Source organism: Danio rerio, chromosome 12 (genome assembly GCF_052040795.2).
Source record: "Danio rerio strain M-AB ecotype USA chromosome 12, GRCz13ab, whole genome shotgun sequence".
NCBI lineage: Eukaryota > Metazoa > Chordata > Actinopteri > Cypriniformes > Danionidae > Danio > Danio rerio.
This window is the reverse complement of record NC_141032.1, coordinates 7967517-7985000: the sequence shown is the minus strand read 5'-3', so window position 1 is coordinate 7985000 and position 17484 is coordinate 7967517. Positions and strand designations below refer to the sequence as shown.

The window sequence follows — 17484 nt, the reverse complement described above, 5'->3', positions numbered from 1 at the left end:
GAATGTAACCCCAAACCATAATTTTTCTCTCACCAAACTTGACTGATTTGTTGGAGAATGTAGGGTTTATGAGGGTTCCAATACGTCTTCTGCATTATTTCCAGGCCATCTGCTTTGTAAAACTTATGCTGGATAAGTTGGTGGTTCATTGTGCTGTGCCGATCTCAGATGAATAAAGAGACTAAGCCGAAGGAAAATGAATGAATGAATTGTTGCATGTACAACAAACACTCACTGTCCACTTTATTAGGTATACCTTACTAGTAAATCCTTTACTAGTAAGTCCTTACTAGGAAATATTCCTCAGAGACTTTGGTCCATATTGACATGATACCTTCAAGAAATTGCTGCGGATTTGTTGGCTGCACATTCATGATGCGAATTCTGATCCTACCATCCGAATGTCGCAGCAGAAATCGAGACTCATCACACCAGGCAACGTTTTACAATCTTCTATTGTACAATTTTGGTGAGCGTGTGCGAACTGTAGCCTCAGTTTCCTGTTCTTAGCTGGCAGGAGTGGCACCTGGTGTGGTCTTCTGCTGCTGTAGCCCATCTGCCTTAAGGTTCGACATGCTGTGCATTCAGAGATGCTCTTCTGCATAACTCTGTTGTAAGAGGTTATTTGAGTTGCTGTTGCCTTTCTATCAGCTCTAAGCTGTCTGGCCATTCTCCTCTGACCTTTGGCATCAACAAGGCATTTGCGCTCACAGAATTGCCACTCACTGAATATTTTCTACTTTTTGGATCTTTCTCTGTAAACTCTAGAGATGGTTGTGCATGAAAATCCCAGTAGATCAGCAATTTCTGAAATACTGTGACCAGCCTGTCTGGCACCAACAACCATGCAATGTGTCACTTAAATCACCTTTTTTCCCCATTCTGATGCTCCATTTAAACTGCAGCAGATCGTTTTGACCATGTCTACATCCCTAAATGCATTGAGCTGCTGTCATGTGATGGGCTGATTAGAAATTTGTGTTAATGAACAATTGGACAGGTGTATCTAATTAAGTTAATGAAAAGATAACACCAAAATCAAATAGCCTTTTTGGAAAAATAATGTTAAAATTTTTTGAGCTTTAGGTATAAAATATAAAATGTGTATATATATATATATATATATATATATATATATATATATATATATATATATATATATATATATATATATATATATATATATATATATATATATTTTGTGCCATTTGGAGTATTTTTTAGCTGAACACCCACTTCAGATGCATGTGCAATTTGTTTGTGATTAAAATAATAATAATAGTATGTAATATATAAATGTATGTGTGTGTGTGTATAACATACCATTAATATTGTACCAAGAAACTGGATTATCGGATTTTGTTAGCTGGCAAAATCAAAGACGATCTCAGTTGCCATGAAATTTGTCAGACTTGAGGTTGAGTATGAGAATTATGTACCATTCACATGGGTGTAACAGCACAATAAAACACCAAAACGACTGTGGGTGAACAGAAAAGAGGAAAAAGTGGAAGATTATTAGGCGGTCAAAGAAAGAATTCCCAGCAGTTCTGGTCACGCGAATGAGGAATAGAAAAAATAAAACTGATGCTGCCCTACTAACATTCTGCCCTCAAATCTACATTTCACCCACAGAACTTTGTGTTTTGAGGAAAAAAAGTGGAGTGGCTTGGGTTTTTTCAAAGGTGCTCATTTGATACAAATTGCTTGGTGAAACAATAGTGAAGGCTTACGATGTTGAACGTCCTCGAGTTAATTGGGGCTCTGTCTTTTGTGCAAGCCCGCTGTTTTTCTTGGGTTTTCTCTTGGGGAGGAAGCACATGTGCGATGGTGAAACCCGAGCAGAGAGTCTGGACGGAGCAGGCGACACCAGGCCAGACGTTCAAGATATCACTGAAACAGCACTTTCAAAACCAGCTTCAATTGACGCCATGTGTTTTGCATCAAACCATTAATAACCCCAGTTCTTTTAAGCAGATTCAGTTCCTTGAGTGTCAAAAGTTTCAATGTGAATTGACAAGCTTCTTATTCATCTTGTTTTATTTTTTTATTTTTTATTTTTTTTAACTTAGGCTGGTTTCTCTGAAGTCTCAATTTTTGTCAGTTGGTGTTGTTTTGGTTTCTTGCCACTGTTGCCTTTGGCTTGCCAAGTTGCATTTGGTAGAGCTTCACTACAGTCAATAACATCCTTCAACAATGATTTTTGTGTTGAACTGAATTGGTTCATTATTGAACTAACTAGAACAAAACTATCATTCTGTGAAACTGAATGCACCCGAGCCAAACTGCAGACTTTTTTTGTTATTTTTGTGCTGAATTTTGCAAAAACAAATCTGTACATAAAGCAGGAAAATATGTATTGAACACGTCACTATTTTTCTCAGAAAACATATTTCTAAAGGTGCTGCTGACTTACAATTACCGGGTGTTGGTAATAACCACAGAAATCCATAGATGCAAAGGAAATTAATCTAATTAGTTTACAAATGAAGTCATGCGTAATAAAATGAAATGATGCAGGCAAAAAGTATTAAACACACGAAGAAAGGGAGGTCTAGAAAGGCAGTGAAAGCCCAGACAGCAGCTGAAATCTCTCAGTAGATCTTCAGCAACCCTCTGCCCTTCATCATTGTAAATGAATATCAGCTGCTTCAGTCCAACATCTGCATTAGCAGGATGATGAAGATGAAACCAGAGTGGACATTTCAGCAAGACAATGATCCAAAACACAACCAGGGAAACTCTCAAATGCTTTCAGAAAAAGAAAATCCAGCTGTAGACTGTAGAAATTACCCAATCACCACACTTGAATCCAATTGAAAATACAAAATAAAGATCCCATCAAGATTTAGACACTGTTGAAGTCTGTGAAAAACTCACACCTGAGCAATGCATGCGACTTCATTCTCCATATGAGAGACGTCTTTAAGCTGCTGTCACCAATGTTATGTTTGTATTGTTTGGATTTTTACCAAAATCGGGTTCAATTCCATGTCAACAGCTCCTTTAGAAATAATAAAATCTGAGGAGTGGGCCTACATAACCTAAACTACTAAAGAAACCCCTTAAGAATTTTTTTTCAAATGTGCTTTTAGTGTAATTCCTCTTTTGTTGTTGTTGTTGTTTTTAGGGGTTTTTCACCTTTATTGTGACAGGACAGTGGAAATATACAGACAGAAAAGTATGGGGAGAAGAGATAGGGGAAGGGTCGGCAAAGGACCTCGAGCCGGGAATCGATCTCAGGTCACCGTGAGCACCTCACTGCTGTGTGTCAACGCACTAACCACTAGGCTATTGGCGTAGACTAGTGTACTTCTTTTGAAGTAAAAATCAAGTACACTTAGTCTATTTTTAAGTACATTTCTTAAACATTCTTCTCAGAAATATACTTAAAATCACACTTAAGCATACTTAACTTAAGGCTGTTTACACACCGTTTTTCTGACTGAAAATGGGTAAATGTGAATATGGATTTCTAAGTGTTTGTTTTTGAAAACGCTACTGTCATTGTGTCCGTGTAAAGACCCAAAAATTAAAGTCTTTGTAAACAATTTAGTTTTTGAAGTGTAGATCAGAGGGAAGTTAAAACTAGTATACACAACAGTGGTGGAGTACATGGTAGTGTTTACTTGAGGCTACTACAAATTGCACTATTTGTCTTCAAACTAGTACACTTGAAGTATAACACGAGTAAACTAATTGTTAACTAAAAGTATACTAACAGAACACTTGCAATATAACACTAGAAAACTATAGTTAATTAAGAGTGTCATTGTATATTGGGGCAGTCGCGACCTAGTGTTAGCTAGACAGACTTGTGATTCAAAGTTTTCTGACACCAGCAGGGATTGTAGTTGGGGTAAGGGTGCGAGTGTGTTCATCACCTAGTGTGCACTTGGATGACCAAATGTTGAGTATGGAATGCCATACTTGACCACGTCATGACCTTTGTCAAAATAATTAGCCCTTGTGTGAATTTTTATTTTATTTTTGAAATATTTCCCAAATGATGTTTAACCGAGCAAGGAAATTTTCACAGTGTTACCTATAATATTTTTCTTCTGGAGAAACTCTTATTTTTGTTATTTTGGCTACAATACAAGAAGTTTTTTTTAATGATTTAAAAACTATTTTAAGGTCAATACTATTAGCTCCTTAAGGCTATATATTTTTTGATAGTCTACAGAACAAACCATCATTATATTAAGCTATTTAAGCCTTTACATTGCACTTTAAGCTGAATACTAGTATCTTAAAAAATATCTAGTCAAATATTATGTACTGTCATCGTGGCAAAGAAAAAATGGTCCCACTTTATATTAAGTGTCCTTACTATGTACTTACATTAAAAAATAAATACAATGTACTTACTGTGTTTATAATGTATTTGAGAACACTTGTGGTGCTTTTGAGTTGGGATAGAGGTTGGGTTATGGACAGGTTTTGTGGTATGTGTAGGTTTAAGGGTGGGTTAAGGTGTAAGGGATGGTCGACAGTGTATTTACAAATGTAATTACAAAAGTTAATTACAGATGTAATTACATACATGTATTTAATCAAGCATAAGAACACAGTAAATACATGTATTTACACAATAAGTACATTGTGACAAACTATCAATTCATGTGTAAGTATATATTAGTTAAGGCCACTTAATGTAAAGTGGGACTGAAAAAATAAATCAGTTATTAGAAATGAGTTATTAAAACTAATAAGTTTAGAAATGTGTTGAAAAATCTTTGTTAAACAGAACCTGGGGAAAAAATTATACAGGAGGGCTAACAATTCAGGAGGGGCTAAAAACTCCAACTTAAACTGTAAGCATTCACTGTTACGCTTGTATAATTTAATATACTAAACATTGTATAATTTAAACTGTATAATTTAACATAATATCATGATCTAAACCTAATATGATCTAAGCAATGTGTAATTTAATATACTAAACCAGGGGTGTCCAAAGTCGGTCCTGGAGAGCCGATGCTCCAACTTGCTTCAACACACCTGCCTGGAAGTTTCTAGTATACCTAGTAAGAGCTTAACTAGCTGCTACAGGTGTGTTTAATTAGGGTTGGAACTACACTCTCCAGGACACCGGCCCTTCAGGACTGAGTGTGGACACCCCTGTACTAAACACTTTAATATACTGAAACAAAAGGTCCAATTTAGCCTCATGTGGCATTTAGGTAGTACTGTACAAATATATATACTACACATATTATACTTAAATACATCAACATTACTTAAGTATACTTCTTTTTAGCGAGGGTCTTCATAGCTGATTTTTGATTATACACCTGGTTTGGCACAATCTTTAGAGTTCAATAAAGTCCTATAGAAATATAAATTACTTGACTTTACATATTTATCTAAAGCTTTTGTCTGTATGGATGTGAAAAATTAGAGTCTGCATGGCACTGATATGGTTTCCCAGTTGTGGGATGCGACTGGAAGGACATTTGCTGTGTAAAACATATGCTGGAATAGTTGGTGGTTCATTCCGCTGATAAATAAGAGACTAAGCTGAAGGAAAAAGAATGAATGGCACTGATTTGGAAGAAAACTATACTGTAATGAGTTTAAAACACCAACAGAGGGCAGCAGCTCTGATTCAAACAGCAGATTCTCGATTTGCAACATCCTGAGCAAAAACTTGAATGCTGCTTTGTTGAGTTTCTGAGTCCTCTGGGATGCTGAGGAATGTGTTTATCTCATCCAGAAAATCATTTATGTTAACACTCCCCGTACCTGTCAACTTCCTCAAGACAAATAACAGCCTCCCACTTCTATTTCCTGCCTCTATCTCAGAAAACGCAGACGTCTGTAATCATATTATGAATGTTTATTTACCCGAATTCGGGCTCTGGCGGCCTCCACTCCTCCTGGCTGACCAGCTATGGACACCTGCAGAAAAAGAACAGGAACGTCACATGAATGGAGGACAAGATTACAGCACACATGCTTTACATGGACACGTAAAAAGCTAGTTTAAGATCATTTAGACATGCATGATTTTATAAATGATGAATTATAAAAATAATGTTTACACAAACGCCAACATGCATGTGCCTAAATACACAAAATCATTTAGTAACTAAATTGATGCATTTGGTATGCATAATAATAATAGTAAAAACTATTTAAATGTAATTATTGTTAATTATAATACTTTCTAATAAATGTATTTATTTATTTGCACAAAATAAATAAACACATACTTCCATATAGTGTAAGTGAATAAGAGCAAAATATTTTATACAATATCTTATAAATATTATATAAACATTCATTCATTCATTTTCTTTTCGGCTTAGTCCCTTTATTAATCTGGGGTAGCCACAGCGGAATCAACCGCCAACTTATCCAGCATATGTTTCACGCAGCGGATGCCCTTCCAGCCGCAACCCATCAGTTGGAAACCCATACACACTCATTCACACACATGCATACACTATGGACAGTTTAGCCTACCCAATTCACCTGTACCGGGGAAACCGGAGCACCCGGAGGAAACCCACATGAACGCAGGGAGAACATGCAAACTCCACACAGAAACACCAACTGAGCCAAGGTTCGACCCAGCGACTTTCTTGCAGTGAGGCGACAGCACTACCTACTGCGCCACTGCATCGCCATAATAATAATAATAATAATAATAATAATAATAATAATAATAATAAAAATTAAATACATTATTTATTAGTATTATTATTAGTAGTAGTAGTATAGGAGTAGTATATAATAACAGTAAAACTATATTTAAAATTATTTCTTGTTTTTAACAAAAAAAGTTTTGGTAGAGAAAACACAGAAACTCTTCATTTGAAATGCATTTTACTTATTTTAAATACTTGTATATATTTATTATTTATTTTTTATTTTTTGACAAATACAGTACATGTATAACGCTCAAGTAAAACGATCACAGTGCTGTGCATTAAATATATTTATATAAATTGTATACTATAATTTTAGACATTTATTTAACGACATGGAATAATCTCAGGCATTATTAGAATTGATCAATCAAGTTACTAATTAATAAGTTAAACAGCACTTAGTCCCACATTTGATAAGTTTTCATTTTAGGCCATAGTTTTAATAATCAAATACTACAAGTGAAGATTTTCAGTTGTTTTTCACACACAAAAAGAGAAAGTCAAGTATTTGGAAGGGGCGCAAGTGTGAATAAATAATTTTCATTTTTGGGTGAAGTAATCCTGTAAGAATGAAAAACACCCCTCCACCAAGTGTTATCGTAAGAGTAGCACTGGATAGAGAGATTTCTTCTGTCAGCGAGTACCAGCCGCTCTGAGGGAGGCCCGCGTCATTGCTCAATTTACACATTCCCCACTTCATCAAGTCTGGAAACACATCTCGCGTGCAGTTTTAGTGCAGTCTTTATCACTGTGCTGAACATCCCTTATGGGCTGCAGACAACATGCGCATACAGTAGAAGAGGCTTGTACATAAAGTTATTTTAAGAGTCAAAACAGGCCTCCAGAATCTTGAATCTAATTTGGGTGAACCTCATGAGACCAGTCAAGGATATCGCATAAACATTATGAATTCTTGTCTGTGTGTGTATATACAGTTGTTCAATGGAAAGAGGATTTTTGTCAACCCATTTCTAAACATAGTAGTTTTAATAAGTCATTACTTATAACTGATTACTTTTATCTTCGCCACAATGACAGTGGATAATATTTTACTAGATATTTTTTAAGATACTAGTATTCAGCTTAAAGTGACATTTGTAGACTTAACCAGCTTCATTAAGTTAACTAGACAAGTTAGAAAAAAATACTGCTTAATGCTGTGTTCACACCAGAAATAAATTGTGCTATTCACGCATAAATATACACGTGAACATTTTGTGTTTGATTGCAAACGACAAATTTGCTTAATTCGCGCATCACTTCACAATAGACGTGGATTCGCATCATGGCCAGGGCTTCTGTTTGCCCTGTCACTGTAGCTTCGTTGCTAAATGGTTAACATGCATTTTGAGAGAGTAGCAGGGCTTTATGTGCTTTAGGAAGGCTGTAAAACAATGTAGATTTGTTTGGGGTTGTGTCTGAGTCCACTAGATCCTGATTTCAATTTTTTTTTTTTTTTATTAGAATATGCAAAAATCATACAAATACAAAAAAACATCAACAGATAACAAATACAAAGCAGTAGTCAAGTACTGGTATGTGCATGAGTGTGCGTGTGAGTGTGTGTATGCATGTAAAGGTAACTTGGTGGACAGGTCAGGGTACATACATTAGGAACAATAACAGTCAATAAATGAAGCAAGTGTCACAGATATAGATAAAACATATAGAAAGAAACCAGTCAGAGGTAGGGAGTAACAACAATGCTTATTAATGTATGATAGTAAATATGAGAGTGAAAAGAGAGAAAGGACAACAGTAATAACTGACAACAATAATAATAAATCACAAGTGCTACACCAACTACTACTACAGCAAGTTACTTATATAACAACTACTACTGCTTCTACTACAGCCACAACCACGACTACTACTACTAAAGTGTCTACTAATACTGATACTACTACAACGACTACCACTACTGATACTACTATAGCGTTTGCTACAACTAATACAACAACGTCTCCTGCGACTGCTACTACTACTACAATCACTTCTACTACATCTACATCAACAACATCTACTACTGATATTACTACACCAACAACGACTACTACTACTACTTCTGTAACAACCACACCATTACTACTTCTGCTACTACTATACCAATGACATCTACTACTACATGAACTACAACTTCTATAATCTCCGTAACAATTACTCAATAACAATTGATACTATTACAATGACTACTACTTCAACTACTACTACTACTACTACTACTACTACTACTACTACAACTACTACCATTACAACTACAACAACTGCAACCTTACTAATGATAATGGTATAAATACTTGTAATAATGATAATGAAAAGATAACAGGACAAGTCAGAATAATAGTCAGTAATAATAATAATGAAAACAAAAAATAAAAGTAATACCATTCATGACAAAGATGTCGAGGCAAGGGGAGGATGGGAAATCAGGGAGAGGACAAGTAATAATAATAATAATAATAATAACAATAATAATAGATCCTGATTTCAGAGGTGCACCCAACTCTGTGAGTTAATCCACTCCTTCAGAAACTATACCTGGATGAGGGAAGCTTTCAGAGGTGCTTCTGACTGAGCCCAGCCCAGTTTGATGTTCTGTTGTCAGGTGTCAGCAGTAGGATTTTCCCTTGGGACACTAACAACAGGCGCTACGTCATAATCACGCCGCTACAAGAGCAAGCTCCTGATTGGTTACACAGTGCGAATGTCCGCTGAAGTTCCAACTTGAGCGATCTGTGCATTAAACGGTTCAAGCATGTCAAACAAGCAAAACGCTCTGCTTCATTCGCACGAATCGCGCCATTTGCACCGCCTCATTCACTTGAATCATGCTGCAGGATGTCTGTTCATGTCTTTGCATGGACTTAGCATGTAAATTACTCATACTTTCTCCGCATTTTGTGTGGATGCACCCTAAGGGGGCTAATAATATTGAACTTAAAATGTTTTTATTTTTTTTAGTTATTTATTTTTTAACTGCATTAAGTTTAGTCAAAATAAAACAAATTCTGTGAAAAATGTCTTGCTCTGTTAAACATCATTTGGGAAATATTTTAAAAAGAAAAAAAAATCATAGAGATGCTAATGATTTTAACTTTAACTGTAGCCTATATACTGTATATATGACTTAAATTATTTTAATGTAATTTAAATATGATTTAAATCATTACTATTGTTTTATTATAGAGCTTTAAGTAAACATTAAGAGACCTCTAGATTTGTCATTTATAGCTATATAAACAACTGATCACATGTCTTTAACATTTTTAATTAGAATATTATCGTTAATTCGATAGCACAATCACCTCACAGCAAGAAGGATCAAGTCCACAGTCCAAAGACATGCGCTATAGTTGAATTGGATAAGCTAAATTGTCCATAGTGTATGTATGTGAGTGAGTGTGTATGGATGTTTCCCAGTGATGGGTTGCAGCTAGAAGGGCATTCGCTACAAAAATGTACAAGGGCATGTACATTTTTTAAATATACCTGGTTTTAACTGTAATTTTCTTAGCAAAAGAAGTTTAACCAATCCTAAACTTTGTAATGGTAGTGCATTAATTAATTGAGTTAACTAATCATTCATTCATTCATTTGTGTGAAGATAGCAAAGCTCATTTTTAAACATCATTTAAGAACAATATTTTAATATTTATATTTATTCATCAGGGTCACCACAGCGGAATGAACCGTCAACTTATCCAGCATATGTTTTACACAGCGGATGCTCTTCCAGCTGCAACCTAGTACTGGGAAACATCTATGCACACTCCTTCACAAACATACACTACGGCCAATTTACTTATTCAATTCACCTTTAGCGCATGTCTTTGGACTGTAAGGGAAACCGGAACAAGTGGAGGGAACCCACGCCAACACGGGGAGAACATGCAAATTCCACACAGAGAATGCCAACTGATCAAGCCAGGACTTGAATCAGCGACCTTCTTGCTGTGAGGCAACAGTGCTAACCACTGAGCCTCCATGTTGTCTACAATTAATCTTCATTCTAATAATTCTAATTTAATATTTTTTGTTGTTAATCTTACAGTATTCTGTTGATAAAAATTCCAATTACAAGACAATTACAATGCTGATTACAAGTCCAAAAGCATAACGTATGCTCACTAATTTTTATTAAACTATTAAAATAATGCTAATATAATACAATTATTAAAATATACTTCAATTTTGTGTTCGCACTATGCTCACATATTTCCTGTATTATTTTTTTTTTTGGTGAAATTAGACTTGTATGTTTCCATGAGCTGGTTTAGTCGGATTCCCACCTGGTTGCTCTTCTCGGCCTGGTTGTTGCGGTTGGAGTCAGGGAAGTGGATGTGACAGCCCGTGTCCTCCATCACCTTCTTAATATTGTTTCCTCCTTTGCCGATGACATGCGAATGCTCCGTGTGCGAGACGTCCATCTTTAGAGTCACGCGGTTGCTCTGAGAAAACAAAAGATTCAGACTGTTAACAGCAGCGTCACAAACAGCTCTCAAATATTACATTTTGACGAAAAATACATTGCTCCGGCTTTGTTTTGTTGCACGTTTTAGATGACAAATCCACTAGAGGGTGCTGTCTATATTTTCACATTATTCTTTCTTCTGGTTGCTCTTCTCTTTCTTCTGACAGTTTAGATAACACTATCATGGAGTTTTTCTTTTATTATTTCAGCAAATAGGATTGTAAAAAAAGTATTTCTTGTACTCTCTTATTAACTGTGCTCTAAGTTTACCCAACCATGATGCCTTCCGCTACTTAGAAACTTGGAAATGTGAAAAGGGTCCATTGAACCACTGACAAAAACCTTTCCTTTATACCCAACCAATATTTGGTGTTTTCAGAAGCAAATGTAAGTGAATAGAATGACTATTGATTTTACATTGTTCTTATTTCTTTTGTGGAACTGTGCTACTACACTGGACTTGAACCTGAGCACTTGGCATCACAATTACAATGCCAAACAAGGTGAGCTACTAAGCAAACTGACCACACCAAAAAAATGTCACCTGTAAATGTCATTAGTGTGTAAAGGAGCAGAAGTCGATGCAGTCATACTGCTGCGTAGAGTTGGTTTTACATAAAAAATGCAGTCAAACGTACCTTGAAATAGGCAATTTTCACAAATTATAACCTTCAGCATAATTATGTTATTAAGCTTAATGAAATGTTTTAGCTAAATAACAATAGCTGACAATAGCTAAAAAATGTATTGCTTTGAAATGAAAAACGGACATTGATGTATCAACTGGACTATGGATCTCAGAAGTTTGCAACTGTATACCATTGAAGAAGATCACATATTCTTTGAGAGGAAAGGGTGAATTATTTTTTTTTTTAAGATTTGGAATCCATTTTAGAATTATGTAAAAGCAGTACCACATGATTGGATTTGACTAAATAGTTTTTCCCTATTGGTTTATACTATATCTTCTCCTTTTTTTATTGGTCTATTATTATTTTATTGATTTATATACTGTGTGTGTATGTTTTACTTTAGTTTGTTTGTTGCTTAGTTTTGTTGTTCTGTATTGTTAACTTTTGAAAAAAGCTTAATGAAAATGTATAATTAAAAAAACAATATTTTTGATGACTTCCTAGGCTGGAATTTTTAAAGTGGCCCAATTAATATATTTTAGACTTCCTTTTTTATTTCAAAAGTCTCCTAAACAGCTTTACATGAATCAAAGATCAAAAAGCATATATTTTCTTATGATATATTTTACAACATAAGCACGGTCACACTGCACTTTTCGCCCCATGGACTTCCATTCATACACATTCGAATGCCCCAGAACAGAAAGCAAGCTCGTACAACAAAAATGTGCATGTCGGTTCATTGTAAAGTTCAAAATTGTTAAACTCTGATCTGCAAATGTGCACTATGTGAATGCATGAGATGAATAGAAGATCAAAACATTTTCGGTAATATTATTTTGTGTAATACATTTATTATATAATAATATAATATTAATTTGTGTAATAATTTGTTTCAGTGAATCAAATTAAATGGGATCTATTTTAATGATGCAACATATTTAACTTTTCAGAGTTTTGTGTATTCTGATCTACAATATCCTGTGATTAGCCATTTCAGAGGTTACTGTAGGTTAAATTACACAAACAACGCATCTAATTTTACTTAACTTTTACACACCTATTTTACAGGAAAAGTGTTTTGAATATTATTATTTAAGATGCAGATCAGAGCAAACTTATTTCCTTCTATTTAGAGGGCTGACGACCCCCATACATGTTGTTTTCACATCCTTCAGGGGTGATCAAGCATTAAATGGGGGGTCAGTCCCCCTAAACCCACTGTAATTTGCACACTGTAACCTCCCTAGCTTTAGATTACTCACAGAATGTTTTTCCCCTCACTAATTTTCCTCTTGAGTTAAAAATTGCATAAAAAGCGATTTGAGGTGAATTCTGGACATTTGGGCCAAACAATACAAGTCTCTATTTGCAAGTTAGCATTTAGTTTGCATGTAACTTACTTGAATACTTAACAAATACTTAATTCCACGTTTTTGGTGTGGAATTAATTACTGATCAATCATTTTAGAGGCAGTTCAGAGTTCTTGTTTTTAGGAAATTAATAATGCATTGATGCGTCAATCTTTTAAACTTTACACCTATATTACATGCTATTACAACAGTATATAATATTACACACTATATGAAAGGTAATATCTGAAAAAGCATAATAAGAGCACTTCGACATCATAACATTGAACAGATTTTAAAATCGCTTCACTTTTAAATACAGTAAAACGCCCCACTGAGCCACTTCATTAAAGTTGTGACTAAACGAATCTATGAGCTACGGCCGGGTCAGTTTTCCATTACGTCAAGTCTACAGAGAGATGTCAGTACAAACCGTTTCCCATTTTACGCCATTGGTTTAAGGGAATTACCTCACAAATCAACAATAATGTTGGGACAGTGGTGTTGGTTGATGATCTGTCCTATGTCTGAAACAAATTACCAATGTCGTCTGGAATCATTTGTGCAATTCCTAATGTTTCGGTGAAGCTCATGGAAATAGACGCCATGAATGGACAAAGCATTAAAGTTGACCAATAGTATCAGGCAATACTTTTGTATTTTTTTACCCAATGCAATTTAAGCCATTATTTATCCTACAGCTATATGAGGTGATCCTCATGTTAAACACATCATAGTTCCTCTTGGGATCTTCAAGTTTCAAATAGTACATCTGTTTTAAAACCTAATGCACTCAACTAGTGCATTTACAAAGTATTACAGCCATAACAGTGAGCTATTTTCTCTAGTAAACAATTTTCAAATAAGAATGACTTTGTCTTGAGTTAATATGCTTACCTTTGTGTCAAGAACAGACATGATCTTCTCCTTGGCTTCTTTCACATTGTCCCTTTTACCACTAACTTTGATGTGTGGATCTGAAAGACAAACATGTATTATGTCATTAGAGCTGCATGATTCTGGCTAAAATCAGAATCATGTTTTGTTTTTTGCTTAAAATCAAGGTCACAATTTTCTCAATAATGTTGAGTTCAACTGAGACTGGCAGAAAACCACGTGCAGTGCTTCACTGCTAAATAAATCCAGACAACATTTATATCATTCCAGCTCTTGCTCATTCTGTCATTGACTTCCGCACCATACACATCTGTCTCACTGTGCAGCAAAACCCCCTAAAATCCCCGGAATTAATCCTCATTCCTAACCGCTCATGCCAACATGCAGTAGACCTCTCTTATACAGTATTGTCCCATTAAAAGACTTAACATCACAAGGCCTGATGCCTTTTATATAAGTTGATCTGACCAACATCTACCATTATACAAGTAATAAAATGAATGATTAGCATGTAACCCACATTTACATGCACTGTTCACATCATTAGGTACACCGGTAACACTTTACAATAACAGTACATGAATAATGATGTATTAATGTGTAAACTAGGGATGTAACAATATTGTAAACACAGTCATACCACAATAGTCATTTTTTTCAATATAACCGTAGGCGCATGACTCGTTATATTAAATGAACGTTATATCGTGAAAAGTTTGCTTAGGCGAATGAAGCGAACGGGAGGTAGCGAGAACTACAATTCCCATCAGCCTAGGCGTGGCCATCATCCTTTGCGGTCTGTTGTCACAACAGATCCAAGTATGCAGAAATGGAGTGTGCTGCTAGTAGCGGGAAAGAAAAAGAGCTGGAAATGATCGAACCTAAAGTGGGTTTTACATCGGATGTGTGGAAGCATTTCGGTTTCTTTCTAAAAAGATACGAAAAAGGAGAAAAGGTGACAAAGAAAAAAACAGTATGCAGGCACTGCCAGACTGTGGTGAAATATAAGTCGGGGAATACGACTAAAAACAGTCATGGGGGCTGCAGAACACAGCACACTTGTTAGATTGAGGCAGACATAGACTTGTACCGCAAAGAGACCTCTATCTCACTCATGGTTTGTCCTCTCAAGTGGTGGAAAGACAATGCACAATGTTACCCACTGCTGTCAACCTTGGCTAAATCATATCTCTCTGTCCCAGAAACCTCAGTCCCAAATGAGAGGGTTTTTTTTCTGTTGCAGGGGACATGCCCAGAGATCCCAGCTTTTACCAGATTATAGTTATATGATAATTTTCCTTAAAAAACCCATCTCTATCTAAGTGAGTGAGTGATTAAATGTTGAATGTGATGAGTTTTCAACAATACTAAATTGAAACTTTATTTTTTTTTATATGGTTTAATAGTTTTTTGTTATTAAAATTGAAAAATTGAAGTTCCTGTTTCGAAACTTACAGATAGATGGCTAATTTGTTGTCATTGATATGTTCAGTGCTGAGGTAAATAAACACTTTTGGCACTTTTTTTCGAGTCTTTTCATTAGTTTTGTTTTTCCTGTAAATTATTCAATAAATACTGTACCGTGCCATTCATACCGAGGTATTATTGTACCGTAAAATTCTGATACCGTTACATCCCTAGTGTAAACTAAACATTACTTTATTATAAATTAATGATGAGTTTAGGTATGCACTAATCATGAATTAACTTTAATTACAACATGAGTCACATGAGTTCATGTGTAAATATTAACGACTACCTTAATTACCTGTTAGTACATGTTGTTAATTAATTTATTAATTAACATTTAAGTTTAAGCTAAATGTAACCAACAAGAACTCATGAGCTGTTAATGTATAGTTATGTCATGACTTTACTTGGAGGGGCACATCACTATTAACTCATCCTTAACTACTCATGAACTCCTGTTCATGTTGATGTTGACAGAACACTTTTCTATTGTTATTCAGTGTAAACTCATTAAAAACTGAATTGGAAATTATGTTAATATAGTCCAGGGGTGGCCAACCCTGTTCCTAGAGAGCCACTTTCCTGCAGATTTCAGTTGCAACCCATATCAAACACATCTGAACCAATTAATTAGGACCTGAACACCACGTGATAATTACAGGCAGGTGTGTTTGATATGGGTAGAAACTGAAATCTGCAGGAAGGTGGCTCTCCAGGAACAGGGTTGGCCACCCCTGGACTATATTAACATCATTTCCAATTCAGTTTCTAATGACACTCTCGGGTCTTTTTCAAGGAAACAGCTGCTTTAGAATTTTAAATGTTTTTCTTAAATATGAGAACATTAAAGGGTAGCTAAATCTCCAACAGTATTCTTTAAAACATCACAGTGTCTTTTCCTGCAATATCTAAATATATATTTTCTGTGCAAAATTCTTTATACATATCCAGTCCTCTGTAACGGTGGTCACACAAAAAAATAAAATATGTACATCTATATAAGTAACCCGCAAACAATATTATATGTTTTAATAAACATGAAAAAAACATGAAAAAAAAAAAAAAAAAATAATTACTCAGGTGAGGTTCGAACTCGAGCTGAATTGTAAGGCAATGTGCTGACCACTGGTCCACAATGGCAATCTTTATCTGCAAGACTCTTTTAACCACAGTATTACTTTCCATGGATAGCTTAATCTTTTGAAACTTTTTTAGATTTCTGATTAAGTTATGTCAGATTTTTTTAATGTAGTGAATCATCTGATTTTTTATTAAGCAGGTTTATTATTAATATTAAGTATTCAAGTTACTTCATCATTAACCTGCAGGCTGCATTTGGCTCACGGGGCTGCGAGAAAATAAATTAATCAGCGGAGCTGCGACAAAATAATGAATAAAAAGAGTGAGGCTATGGTCAAAAAAAAAAAATAAAATAAAGTGTGACTGCTGAGAGTGCAAGCAACTAGGGACACTAAAAACGGACCGGCCCTCCGGGAATTCTCCTGGCCCTCCCGATTAGTCAATCCGGGCCTGATGCTATTGTGAATACGTACCTGTCTACATTTCTGGAGAGAGTGAATTATGTAGCCAGAGGTATGTATGACTGCATTTCCTCTTTATAATGAACGCTACGGGGGGATTTGACGCGGCCAATTGCTTCTGTTCTTTTTAGCGATACAAGCTGATTGCTTACCTCCTTATGGACAGCTTTTCTGATGTTACCAGTTTGCTCAGTAGCTCACAGCGAACGCTGATAGACTTGAGACACGGAGCTGAGTTAATCCACAATGACAGGGTTCGAGTGCAGTTCCAGAATGGTTTCAGAAACAAGGTAAAGCAAAAAAAATAACTACACAACAGGCTTAAAACGTGGTGAAATCAAGCAGTAGCGACTGCTTTTCTTTTTCTTAATTGCTTTTAAAAAAAACACAACCCGTTGGGTTTAGGGACAGGGTGGATGAGTCAGTCAGTCGAGAGCAAGCTGCCTGGTCAGCTGAAGTGT

The 17484-nt window shown here is 35.4% G+C and overlaps 1 protein-coding gene across 4 annotated transcripts in view; it reads right to left on the bottom strand.

The window, feature by feature from the left end:
* The window catches only part of zgc:110716, a 154818-nt gene that overhangs the window by 51136 nt on the left and 86198 nt on the right, over positions 1-17484 (bottom strand). For all 4 annotated transcript variants that reach the window (XR_015503456.1, XR_015503457.1, XM_087275070.1 and 1 more), the window contains 3 exon segments: positions 14013-14092; positions 10949-11107; positions 5851-5904 (listed from right to left, as the gene is read on the bottom strand). Coding sequence is in view for 2 of the 4 variants with exons in the window: in XM_087275070.1 (XP_087131196.1) it covers positions 5851-5904; positions 10949-11107; positions 14013-14092 (293 nt within the window). In the remaining 2 variants the exon portion in view is untranslated.